The 13291-nt window shown below is 67.0% G+C and overlaps 1 protein-coding gene across 4 annotated transcripts; it reads right to left on the bottom strand.

The window, feature by feature from the left end:
- Positions 1-330: 330 nt before the first annotated feature.
- On the bottom strand, positions 331-10292 carry DOK7 (docking protein 7). Of its 4 annotated transcripts, none has more exons than XM_060184279.1 (7): positions 9683-10292; positions 9546-9591; positions 4411-4641; positions 3586-3775; positions 2190-2313; positions 1501-1592; positions 331-1190 (listed from the first exon to the last, which is right to left on the bottom strand). In XM_060184279.1, exons 1-7 carry the CDS (start codon positions 10008-10010, stop codon positions 675-677), a joined length of 1527 nt encoding a protein of 508 aa, XP_060040262.1. In that variant the 5' UTR covers positions 10011-10292; the 3' UTR covers positions 331-674. The 4 variants fall into 4 exon arrangements, with proteins under 4 accessions (XP_060040262.1, XP_060040263.1, XP_060040264.1 ...); XM_060184280.1 differs by having other exon boundaries at positions 3575-3775; positions 9659-9833; XM_060184281.1 differs by having other exon boundaries at positions 3575-3775; positions 9683-9827.
- Positions 10293-13291: the final 2999 nt, after the last annotated feature.

A 13291-nucleotide genomic window follows, 5' to 3' on the forward strand; every position in this document is an offset into this window, starting at 1 on the left:
TCTCCCCTCTCTGTCTTCCCCTCCTCTCTCCATTTCTCTCTGTCCTATCCAATAACGAATGACAATAATAACTACAACAATAAAGGGCAACAAAAGGGAATAAATGAAATAAAAGATCTTTTAAAAGGAATTGAGACGGGAGGGTGAGACAAGGAGAGAGACACCCACATCCAGCTTCAGCACTCCTGAATCTTTGCCCCAGGGAACAGGGGCTTGAACCTGGGTCTTTGTGTGCATGTGGCTCTACTGGGTGTGCTGAGCCAAGGGTCCCGGGTTCAAGTGCTGCCCCAGGCTCCCAGGAGGGGCTGAGGATGGAGGAGGATGAGCTCATAAGAAAACGGGGCTTTATTTCCAGGCTAAGGACATGATACAAACAGACCCCACGTGTGCAGGGTGGCCCAGGCCTCCAGCCAACGGGGGGGGGGGGGGGGGGGGAGGGGGGGACGGGACGGACAGACGGACGGTCTCTGCACCACCCCGCCTTCCGGCTCAGCCAGGCGGCCATGGGGGCCCTGCTGCCCGCTCCCTGTTCCCAGCCAAGGGTCCTGGGCCTGCTTCCTGGACGGTGGCCAGCCCCTGCAGGGCTGCTGGGCAGGGGCTGTGGAGCCAGTGCCACACCCCCACGGGCCGGTCCTGTCTGCAGGCGCCACCAGCTGCCGCTCAGGGTGGGGGGTTCACCTTGAGCCCCCCGCAGACTGGGCAGGCCAAGGAGGGGGCGGGGGGGTCGCCCGAGTCCCGGGGCTGGTGGCAGGACACGTCCTCACCCGCCGGGGGGTCCCTGGGCAGCTGGCGCAGGCTGCGGGGCGTGTCATAGTGTGGCCGGGGTGCGCCGGGCACCTGGTACTCGGAGGCGGGCGGGCAGGCGCACGGGGCGGGCGGGCGGGCGCACTCCTCGGCCCCGCGCCACACGTCCAGGCTGCTCCCCGCGCAGGACGAGCAGCTGCCGGTGGCGATGCCGCTGTCGGAGGAGCCCTGCCGCCCGGCCTCCTGCAGCTGCCGCGGGGGCCGGGGGGGCCGGGGCGGGGGGCGCGATGGGCCGGCAGCCTCCCCCGGGGCCTGGGCACCCAGCCCCTCCTGCGATGTGGCGGCCGAGGAGGACGACGCCTCCGGCCAGGCCCCGAGCCGGCTGCCGGCGCTGACGTCCGAGTGGCTGGCCTCCGAGGACGAGCTGGACAGGCTGCGGTCGTCCCCTGGACGGAGGGCTGCAGTCACCCAGAGCGGGGCTGGGGTGACCCAGGGCGGGGCCCCAGGGACGGGAGGGTCTCCCCGGGTGAGACGTCGGGGGGCTGAGACTTGGGGACCCTCCTGGCGCCGAGGGACTGAGACCCAGCGACGACCCCGCCCAGGGCAGCACCCCACGCTCACCCGTCAGCTACGCACCCCTCCCCATCCCCACACCTGTGCTGCCCATCCCGCAGCCCCCTCCACGTCCTGTCTCTATCCCCCATCCATCCCAGTCCCAGATCCCCGTGTCCATCCCCGTCCCTGCCCCGTCCCCACCTGGGCAGCCCGTTGCCCCCTGGGCCAGCAGGCTGAGTCTCTTCTCCAGCTGCAGCATCTCCAGGTCCTCTGTGGCAGCCGGTGCCCCCGGGCTCGGGTCTGCAGAGAAGCAGGAGAACAGGGCCTTGGCCACGGGCACCCTGGACAGCCAGGTGGACGCTGACCTGTGACCCCAGAACCAGCCTCCCCCAAGGGACTGTGCCCAACCTCTGGATGCACCTCAGGAACCAAGCCAGGCCTGGCCCCTGCACCCCCTACCCCGCCCACAGCACTCCCACCTACTCCATGCACCCCTACCCCGCCCCCTGCACTCCCACCTGCTCCATGCACCGCTGCCCCGCATCCCCTGCACCCCCATACCCCGCCCCCTGCAACCCTCCTGCCCCCCCACCCGCACCCCCAGCCAGCCTGGGAAGCTAAGCCTGCCCTGCACTCCTGGCTATCTGCCCCCCCAGGTCTGGGGACAACCCTCAGGTCACTCGGTCCCCATGTGGTGGTGACAGGACTGCCCCCGCACACAGAGCTCCCCCCCCCCCGCCCGACAGGACAGCCAGACGCCAGCAGGGGCCGTTGCCCCACCCTGCAGAGCCCCCGTGGCCCGCGTCCAGCTACACAGACATCCCTCGTCCAGCTCTGGGCTCCCGCGGACGCCCAGCCGCCCGCACAGGGTCCCCCCCCCACCCCGGCACTCACCTGGCAGCACCGGCCGCAGCCCAAAGGGGCCCCGGGAGGGGGAGACGCCGCGCACGATGCAGTCCACCAGGAAGCTGATGTGCTCGCCCTCCGCCGTGGACAGGAAGAAGACCCCAGCCCCTGGGCACGGACAACGGGGCCACCGCTCAGCCGCCCACAGGCCACGACCCAGAGCAGTGACGGCCCTGCCGAGGGCCACGCCGCTGAGCGCCCAGGATCCCAGACGCCCCCAGGGCCCCCCCAGAGTGGCAGGAGCTGGGGACCCCCAGGCCAGGGCAGCAGTGGGGGGACAAGCATCCCCAGGGCAGGGGGCTCCCCTCCCCCTGGAGCAGACAAACGGGGAGGGGGCTGCTGGAAAGAGGAGTTCACACCCCAAAGGCTGCTGGCACCCCACCTCCACCCCCCGGCCGTGGGGTCCCAAGCACAGGGACCACCTCCAAGTCCCCAGCAGGACGGACAGCACCCCAGTGCCCCAGGGATGGACCAAGGGCTGGGTGTGGTGGAGGGGGGCTCGCTGTGAGGCAGGGCTTCTGCCGTGGTGGGGGTGGGCGGGAGGGTCTAGGATGGAGGAGGAATTTGGGCAGGGGGCCTCGGAGTCTGAGGAGGGGGAGGTCCTGGGGGGCTGGGTTGGGGAGACCTCTGGAGGCACCTGTGGCCAGGGGCATTGGGGTCCGGGGGGCTGTGGGGAGAGGTGTTGGGAAAGGATCTGGTGGGGGGTCTCAAGCTGGGGGTTGAGGGTTCCTGCCCTGGGCAGGAAGGTGGGATGGGGTGGGGGACTCAAGGAAGGCCCTGACGGGGGGGGGGTCTCCTGCAGGTGGGGTCTCCTGCAGGTGGGGTCTCTGGCATTGGGGGCTCAGGGGCGGCTGTGACGGTGGTTGGGGGTGGGTTGTGCCCTTCCCGGGTGCTGGGCCCTCAGGGTGAGTCAGCAAGCCCTTGTCACGGTGCCCAGGGCTCTGGCCAAGGCCTCTCTCGGGACAGCGGGCGGCGGTCAGGCCGGCCGGCGCCGGCTGGCGTCAGGGCTCAGGAATCTCCGGCCCTCTGCCCGGCGGGCGGCGGTGTCCCGGGCACCCCGAGGCCGGACGCTCATGCCCGCTGCCCGCAGAGACGACGCCCAGCACGGGTCCCCAGCCACGTCGGCTGCCACACCTGACGGGGCTTCGCGGGGTCACTGCCTGGGCCCCGGACCCCCGGCCGGTCCCTGGGCAGAGCCGTCACCCGTCCCAGTGTGGGGGCCGGGGCACCCGACCCTTGACCCCGATCCTCGACCCTGACCCCAGGCCTCGACCCCAGCCCTGGCTGTGAACTCTAGCCTTGACCCCCGACCCCCAGGCCTGACAGCATCCCCTGCCCCCGCCCGCCCGCCCGCCCCGCCTGTACTCACAGTAGCCGCACCTGGTGCCGCCCTCGAAGATGAAGCCGCCCGGCACAGCCCCGAACCGCCGCAGGTCGGGCAGCCGCCACCGGCCGCTCACCACAGGAGGCACGTGCCTGGCCACGGCCAGCAGGTCGTTGCACAGGTGCAGGGTGGCGGGGCCGCCGTCCAGCCGGGTGCCGGGGGCCACCGTCACGGGGAACCTGTGCACTGAGGGGCCGGGGAGGCAGGGGTGAGGCCGGGGACGGGGCGAGGGGCTCGCACGGGGGCGCTGCGGCAGGGCGGGCTCCCCCAGCCCGGGCCTCACCCCACAGGCCCTACCCTCCTCGGCCTCGCCCCTCCCCAGCCTGAACCCCCCCCCCCCCGCCACGTGCTGGGACCCTTCCCCTCCCCTCCCCTGGCACTCCTCCACTTCCCCAGCACCCCTGTCCCCCGGCCCCGGACCCTCCACTCCCCTCTCACAGCCCTTTCCCGCACCCACTCACCCTCCCCGCACCCACTCACCCCTCCCTGAGTCCCACTCCTCCCCAATAACCCTCCCCGCACCTCACTCACCCTCCCAACGCCCAACTCACCCCTCCCCACTCCCCACCCCTCCCTGCACCACACTCACACTTCCCGCGCCCCACTCACCCTCCCGACGCCCCACTCACCCCTCTCCAATAACCCTCCCCACACCCCACTCAACTCTCCGACACCCCACTCACCCCTCCCCACACCCCATTCACCCCTCCCCGCGCCCCACTCAGCTTCCCAATGCCCCACTCACCCCGCACCCCACTCACCCTCCATGCACCCATTCACCCTCCCCGCGCCCCACTCACCCCCCCTCGCGCCCCACTCACCCTCTCCGAGCGCCTGGCGCAGGCGGGCGTCCCAGGCGCACATGGCTTCGCGGCTGTCGAAGCCCAGCAGCACGGCCTGCGCGGGGCAGAGCAGGGCCAGCGTGTGCGCCAGCCCGTCGTACGGCAGCCCCGGCTCCAGGCCGCACAGCTGCTCCAGCGTCAGGCTGCTGAGCTCCCGCAGGCCGCGGGCACGTTCCGCGCGGTCCTTGTAGGCCAGGAGCAGCAGGCAGTCTGCGGGCACAGATGCCGCCGGCGTGACGCCCCCCGCGGACAGCCGCCTCACCCCTGCAGCCACACAGACCCCCAACCTCTACAGCCACCTCACCCCTGCAGCCACACAGACCCCCACCTCTACAGCCACCTCACCCCTGCAGCCACACAGACCCCCACCTCTACAGCCACCTCACCCCTGCAGCCACACAGACCCCCACCTCTACACCCACCTCACCCCTGCAGCCACACAAACTCCCAACCTCTACACCCACCTCACCCCTGCAGCCACACAGACCCCCACCTCTACAGCCACCTCACCCTCAACCCTGCAGCCACACAGACCCCCAACCTCTACAGCCACCTCACCCCTGCAGCCACACAGACCCCCACCTCTACAGCCACCTCACCCCTGCAGCCACACAGACCCCCCACCTCTACAGCCACCTCACCCCTGCAGCCACACAGACTCCCAACCTCTACACCCACCTCACCCTCACCCCTGCAGCCACACAGACCCCCAACCTCTACACACCACTCTCACCCCTGCAGCCAGCCAACCTCTACACACCCACCCTTACCCCTGCACCCACCCTCACCCTGCAGCCAGACAGCCAACCTCCCCTCTAAACACCACCCACACCCTGCAGCCACACAGCCAACCTCCCCTCTACACACTCACTCTCACCCAACACCCACCCTCCCATACACCCAGACACGCCAACCTCACCTCTACACACCCACACCTCACCCCTACACCCACTCTCACCCCTACACACCCACCCTCACCCCTACACACCCACCCTCACCCCTACACCCAGACCTGCCAACCTCACCTCTACACCCACACATCACCCCTACACCCACCCTCACCCCTACACCCAGACACGCCAACCTCACCTCTACACACCCACACTCACCCCTACACCCACCCTCACCCCTACACACCCACCATCACCCCTACACACCCAGACAATGTACCCTCAACCCTACACCCAGACATGTCCACTCTCACCTCTACACATCCACCCTCACCCCTACAAGCCCAGACACACCCACCCTCACCCCATACCACCAGACACGAACCCTCACCCCTACATACCCAGAGACGCTCACCCTCACCCCTACACACCCAGAGACGCCTACCCTCACTCCTACATCTCCAGACACTCACACTTTGACCCCTACATGCCCATCATCACCCTTACATGCCCAGACACACCCACCCTCACCCCTACACTCCCAGACACACCCACCCTCACCCCTATATGCCGCTCCAGACACAACCACCCCTCCCCTGCCCCAGCACCCTACAGTCTGCCCTCCCTCACCTCCCTCTGAAGAAGTGAGACCTTATCATTAGCACAACAAACAGCAGTCAGGGAGCACAGAATAGAGCACATGGGTGAGGACCCGGGTTCAACCCCCCCCATCCCCACCTGCAGGGGGAAGCTTCACAGGCGGTGAGGCAGGGCTGCAGGCGTCGCTGTCTCTCTCTCCCTCTCCTCCTCCCTCTTGATTTCTGGCTGTCTCTCTCCAGTAAGTAAAGATAATGAAAACAACCAAACTTTGTTTTTATCTTCTGTCATTTCTAAACACTGTTATTTCAACTTAACCACTATTGCCCTTCTCCTCACTGTGTCGCCTCCTGTGTTGCCTCCTGGGTCATCGCTGGGCCTTGGCGTCTGCACGAGCCCACACACCACCAGCAGCAACTGTTTTTCTGTTTCAGAATCAGAGACATTCACCACTTGTGAAGCTTTCCCCCTGCAAGTGGGGACCAGGGCTTGAACCCAGGTCCTTGAACACTGTAACACCTGCGCTCAACCAGGTGCGCCACTGCCTGGTCCCCTTGAGTATTAACTTTAAATTTATTCACATAGATGGGGGGATGGGTATCACCCTGGCACAAGGGACACTGGGGATCAAACCTGGGGCCTCGTGATTCCCAATTCAGCACTTCACTGCCAACTCTAGGGCTCAAAAAAAAAAAAAAAACCGCCCTGGGGCGGGTTAAGCGCACGTGGCGCAAAGCCCAAGGACCGGCGTAAGGATCCCGGTTCAAGCCCCCGGCTCCCCACCTGCAGGGGAGTCGCTTCCCAGGCGGTGAAGCAGGTCTGCAGGTGTCTGTCTTTCTCTCCCCCCTCTGTCTTCCCCTCCTCTCTCCATTTCTCTCTGTCCTCTCCAACAATGACGACATCAATAACAATAATAATAACCATAACAACAAACAACAAGGGCAACAAAAGGGAAAATAAATAAATATGTATTTAAAAAAATAGAAAAGAAAATAGCCCTGAGGGGCTTGAGGAACCAGCCTCCTGCGCTCCCGGTCTGGGGTCGGGGAGGGCGGCAAGGCACCTGCAGGGCCGGCTCAAAGGTGGGGCGAAACGGACATCAAGTCAGAGGGATCCAGGGTGCCCTTCCCTGCCCCCCGTCACCCCAAGGGTCTCCAGCCGTGGGTGTCCCCAAGGCCCTGGTGGGAGGCCCTCTCCTCCACCCACTCCCCTGCCAGGAACCCAGTGTCATGGACAGACACTCCCAGTGACCCCTCTACTGGCCCCCAAAGGTCCCTGGAGAGGAATGGGGCCTCTGCACGGGAGCCTGGGCACGGACAAGGGGGGACCCAGCCCAGATTGGGGGGGCGAGGCAGGATGTGGACACACCCACAGGGCAGGCCTGGCTGCCACCCAGGCCGAGAAGGTGCCCCCACACACCAGAAGCACAGCCACCCGGCGTCCGGAAGTCTGGGCGCCCCACACGTGCGGACAGCGCCCACAGCCCACTTCCGCAGGACCCCGCTGGGCGCCATGCGACCACCTGCTCCCAGACAGCTGCACCAGGCAGCCACGCCCGGCCTCCCAGCGGCGCCCGGCCCAGAGCCCCAGCTGGCCAGGTGGGGAGCAGGGGCCTCTTCCTGGAGCTCGACCCTGGACGGCGGAGCCCAAGGCCACTGGGGGCCACCAGGCATGCGCAGCCACCCCCCCAGGCCTGAGCACAGCACCCCCATCCTGGCTTCCGGGGGGCTCCCTGCGGCCCGGGCAAGGCCGGGCCATGCTGGACCAGGCCCAGCCTGACCCCCTGCCCTGAGGGCTGGTCCCGTCCCCAAAGCGGGGTCTCCCCCATGGGGCCGGCGCCCCTGAGTGCCCGCCCGCCTGCCCGCTGCTGCCGGCTTCTCTGGTTACAGCGCCCGCCTTGGTGTCGCTGGCTATTTCTGGTGAGCTGGCCCTGCGCCCTCCCCGCGGACAGCCCAGGGCCAGGCCCTCCCCCCCAGGGGCCTCCAGTCCATGTTGCACCCCAGCCCCTCACCCCTCTCAGCTTGCACCGGGCCCCACACTCAGCACCCAATTCCTGAGCCCCGTGCTCTGAGCCCCCAACACCATGCCCAGCCCTCCCTGGGCTCCATTCACCTAGCTACCAGCACCCCAGCCAGGCCCCCTCCAGGCCCCGTCACGCACCTACTCCCAGGTCTCAGTCCCAGCCCCCAGCTCAGCCCCCAGGCCGCATGCAGCCAGCACCCCGGCCTGCAGTCCCAGCATGGCTCCCCTCACCACCACCGGCTCCCCGACCTCCAAGACAACACCGCCAGATAGCTTTTCCATCCTCCTCCTGTGTCCCCAGCCCCTCGAACCCTGGCCCGAGGCCACTGGTCCCCAGGCTCCTGGCACCCCTGCACCAGCATCAGCACCCCAAACCCTGCGTGCTCCACTGACGCTTCACCCACAGACCCCAACCACTTCTGAAGCCCGACCACAGTGCCCCGTGGCCGCCGCCCCACACCCCAGCCCCTCGGCTCAGCCCCTGCCCCCAAGCACAACCCTGGTCACCCTTCCTCCTGCTCACTCTATCCTCAGCCCACGCCCCTGCATCCCAGGTCCCTGGGCTCCTGACCCACTGACCATGACCCCCCAAGTCCCCGTAACCCAGGCACCTGACCCCAGGCCCCGGCCCCCAACCCCAAGCCCCTGACCCCAGGCCCCTGCAACCCCAGGTCCCTGACCACCAGCCCTCAACCCCAGGCCCCTGAACCTCAGGCCCTGGCACCCCCAGGTCCCCAACCCCATGCATCTGACCCCAGGCCCCTGCACCCCCAGGTCCCTGACCAACAACCCCCAACCCCAGGATCCTGACCCCACAGCCCCCAACCCCAGGATCCTGACCCCACAGCCCCCAACCCCAGGATCCTAACCCCACAGCCCCCAACCCCAGGCCCCTGACCAACAGCCCCCAACCCCAGGCCCCTGACCAACAGCCCTCAAGCCCAGGATCCTGACCCCAAGGCCCCTGACCCTCAGGCCCCCGACCCCAGCACCCCCAGGTCCCTGACCAACAGCCCCCAACCCCAGGATCCTGACCCCACAGCCCCCAACCCCAGGTCCCTGACCAACAGCTCCCAACCCCAGGATCCTGACCCCACAGCCCCCAACCCCAGGCCCCTGACCAACAGCTCCCAACCCCAGGATCCTGACCCCTCAGCCCCCAACCCCAGGCCCCTGACCAACAGCTCCCAACCCCAGGATCCTGACCCCTCAGCCCCCAACCCCAGGCCCCTGACCAACAGCCCCCAACCCCAGGATCCTGACCCCAACAGCCCCCAACCCCAGGATCCTGACCCCAACAGCTCCCAACCCCAGGATCCTGACCCCAACAGCTCCCAACCCCAGGATCCTGACCCCTCAGCCCCCAACCCCAGGCCCCTGACCAACAGCCCCCAACCCCAGGCCCCTGACCCCACAGCCCCCGACCCCAGGCCCCTGCACCCCCAGGATCCTGACCCCCGGCCCTCAACCCCAGGATCCTGACCCTCAGGCCCTGACACCCCCAGGTCCCCAACCCCAAGCCCCTGACCACCGATCCCCAGCCCCCAACCCCAGACCACAGCCCCCAGCCCCGGCCCCCCCGCACCCCCACCCGCACCCGCTCACCTGCCACTGGCGACGGCCTGCGCAGCACCAGCCACCTGGTCTTCCACTGCGGGGACAAGCCGGTGAGCCCCGCCCCGCCCGCCCCGCCCCGGGCGCCCCCGCCCAGCGCCCACCTTCTTGCCGTCCCGCAGCTTGACCTGTCCCTCCACCAGCGCCGCCTCGCTCATCTTGCCGCCGCCCTGGCCGACCGGTCACTTTCACCACAGCGCCGCCCGGGCGGCCTCGGGGCGGGTCGGGGGGGCGGGGCCGGGCCGGGGTCCGCAGCCCGCGGGGCGGGGGGCCGGGGGCGGGGGGCGGGGGGCTGGCACCCCGGGGGCCCCCAGATCCCGCCGGCGGGCGGTGAGCACCTTGGAGGGCCCCCGCCCCCGTCCCACACCCGGCCTCGGACCCTGGGCCGCCCCGGGTGGAGGGTGAGGTGGGCGCCGGCCCCCCGGGGGAGGAGGTCCAGGGGCGGGCAGGGGCCATCTCCCCACTCCGCGGTCCCTCTCGGACAACCTGGCCTGGCCCGCTGGCACCTGTCCCCACCCCCGGGCTGTCACCAGACACCCTGGCAGCGGGCTGACCCTGGGGTGACCCCACGCCACACTCCGGCCTCCCCCCAGATGGAGGGGCTCAGCAGGCTCTGTGGGCAGGGACCCCCGAGCCCCCCAGCCTGAACCCCCGTCCCCACACACCTGTCCCCACCTGTGGGGGCCTCCTACACCCAGGCATGGGGACCCCAAAGCGCCCCGCCCTCAGGGTGCTTCCCCCGGGAGGAGGGGGTGTCCTGTCCACGGAGCCCGGCCCCTGGTGGGCGCTGGCCCTCGGAGACTCTGGGGGGACGGACCTCTGCTCGGTCACCTGCAGGTGGGCACAGACGGAGCCCACCCTTCCCCAGACCTCCCCACCCCACCCCCACCCCGCGCGGGGGCCTGGGGACCTGGGGCTTCGGGCCTCTGGCTGGTGACAGGCTTCCTGTGCTGTCACCCTGCTGTGTGGCCGGGCAGGGTCCCAGCAGCCTGAAGGAAGCGGCTCTGCCCCGCCCCCGCGTCACCTGTGCCCCAGCCGCCTCCTGGAGCAGCTGGCGGCCAGAGTCCCATTCATGCTCCCTCGCCACCGGCTGTCCTGGAGGGAGCGGCCGTGCCCACCACTCCCCACACTCCTGGCCTCTGTCCCGGCTCCCCCACGCCGCGTGCACCTGCTCCAGCCGCCCAAGGCCACGGCCGGCCAGACGGACCACGTGCCACCCCGGTGGGGGGACAGGGTGACCCTGGCCTGCCCGGCCCAGCCTCGGTCCTGCTCCCACCCCGGCCTGTCCTCAGGGTCCCACGTGGGTCCCAGCACCCATCCGGACACCGCACGGCGGGTCACCACCACGGTCACAGGGACACCGGGACACTGCTGCTGCCAGGGGACTCCATAGCCTCAAGGCGCCGTGTCCTCCCGCTCCCTGCCACCGCAGCTGCCATAGCGGCCTGCTGCCAGCCGGTCCCCACCACCCCCAAGCCCCCCAAAGTGGACCCACCCCTCACAGGCCTCTTGGCCTCAGGAGACCATGCGTGTGGCCCAGGGCTCTGCAGACACCCGCAGACGCGCACTAGGCCTCTCCGCCTCCCCGCCTCCCCGAAGCCCTGGTTTGGGGGCTGTGGGGGGAGCGCTGGCGCCCAGTGCCTCCCCCATCCTCTGTGACACGCACGTGGAGGCTGGGCGGTGCCGTCAAGACTCAGGGGCTGCCCTGTGCTCACAGCTGCGTTATTCACAACAGCCGCAGAGTGGAGGCGGCCTCCACGCCCAGCAGCAGATGGCTGGGTAGAGAAGTCACAGGGTCGGGGCCGGCGGGGGTGCACCCGGCTGAGCGCACGTGTCACAAGGCACAAGGACCCGGGTTGAAGCCCCCGGTCCCCACCTGCAGGGGGAAAGCTTCACGCGTGGTGAAGCAGGGCTGCAGGTGTCTCTTTGTCTCTCTATCACTGTTCCCACTCGATTTCTGGCTGTCTTTATCTAGTAAATAAATTTTAAAAGCATTAAAAGGCAGGAGTACAGCATAAGGGTGATGCAAAGAGACTCTCGTGCCTGAGGCTCTCTAGTCCCAGGTTTAATCCCCTGCACCACCATAAGTCAGAGCTGAGCAGTGCTCTGGTAATAATAATAATAATAATAGGGAGTCAGGCGGTAGCGCAGTGGGTTAAGCGTACTTGGTGCAAAGCACAAGGACCAGCATAAGGATCCGGGTTCGAGCCCCCGGCTCCCCACCTGCAGGGGAGTCGCTTCACAGGCGGTGAAGCAGGTCTGCAGGTGTCTGTCTTTCTCTCCCCCTCTCTGTCTTCCCCTCCTCTCTCCATTTCTCTCTGTCTATCCAACAACAACGACATCAGTAACAACAACAACAACAACTACTACAAGGGTAACAAAAGGGAAAATAAATAAATAAAATTTAAAACAAAATTAAAATCATCATCATGATAATATTTAAAAAGAGAGAGAAGTTACGGGATAAGGGGCTGAGTGTTGGTGCACCTGGTTGAGCACATGTTACAGCGCCCTGAGTTCGAGCCCCCAGTCCCCACCTGCAAGGGGGAAGCTTCATGAGTGAAGCAGGGCTGCAGGTGTCTCTCCGCTTCTCGATTTCTGGCTGTGTATATCTAATAAGTAAATAAATACAATTAAAAGAGAGATGTTATGGGGTATATTCACATATATTCCATGAAATACTACTCTACCATCAAAAAAGAGAATATTGTGTCCTTTGGGACAAAATGGATGGAACTGGAGATGCTGCTGATACTTAGAAAAATAAAGAGACGAGGGCTGGGCGGTGGCTGAGCACACGTCACAGCGTGCAAGGCCCCGAGTTCAAGCCCCCGTCCCCTCCTGCAGGGGGAAAGCTTCTCAGCTGAAGGAGCAGGGCTGCAGGTGTCTCTCTGTCTCTCCCTTTCCTCTCGATTTCTGATTCTACCCAATAAATGAATACAGATAATTTTAAAAAGCATTAAAAAAAGGGAGAGAAAAGGCGTCTTGTTAGCGCAGTAGGTACCGCGTCAGTCTCATAAAAAAAGAGAGAAATGGAGAGATGAAAGGTGCCCGACAGAGGGCTCCGGTCAGTGGAGCTGGAGGCCTGGCACGCAGTCTGCAAAGAGCCGGCCGCCTGGGAGCCTTGCGAGAACTTGGCGGTTTCTCTGGGAGGTGGCAGGGTGGGGCACAGAGCTGGGATGGCGGGCGGGCGGGCAGGCGGAGCCAACCTCACCAGCACGATTCAGCACGGACGAAACATGAACAGGCCTCAGCCGCCACCCGCTGGAATCAGGAGGGGGGTCTCTGGGGAGATGACCAGCCTCAGCCCCCTCCCCCTCCTGCCACCCGCCACCCCCCCCCGAGTCCCTGCCCTCTGAAAGGTGCCAGCTCGGAGAGGGAACAGCTCTAGTGCTGCCCGTGCCCCAGCCCAGCCCCGCCGGTGGACAGTGAGAGCCGTCACCCCACAGCCGGCCACCCCCGGCTACCCCCGGCCACCCCCGGCCCCGGAGGACACTCCGGCCTGGCCCAGCAGCCACGCACGGGGCCGAGCTGCCTCCAGGCCTGAGTGCCGAGGTCATGTGTGACAGAGGGCTCTGAGAGGCAGGGGTGGGAGTCACGTGTCCCTGGGCGGCAGGGGGAGTGTGTGACCGGTGGCCCTCGGGGAGGGTGTCGTCGCCAAGCCTGTGAGCTGAGCCAGAAGCCAGCCCTGCAGAGAAGATGCCCACAGGCGCCACCCCAAGGCCACCCTGGGACAG

This window comes from Erinaceus europaeus, unplaced genomic scaffold (genome assembly GCF_950295315.1).
Source record: "Erinaceus europaeus unplaced genomic scaffold, mEriEur2.1 scaffold_383, whole genome shotgun sequence".
Taxonomy (NCBI): Eukaryota; Metazoa; Chordata; class Mammalia; order Eulipotyphla; family Erinaceidae; genus Erinaceus; species Erinaceus europaeus.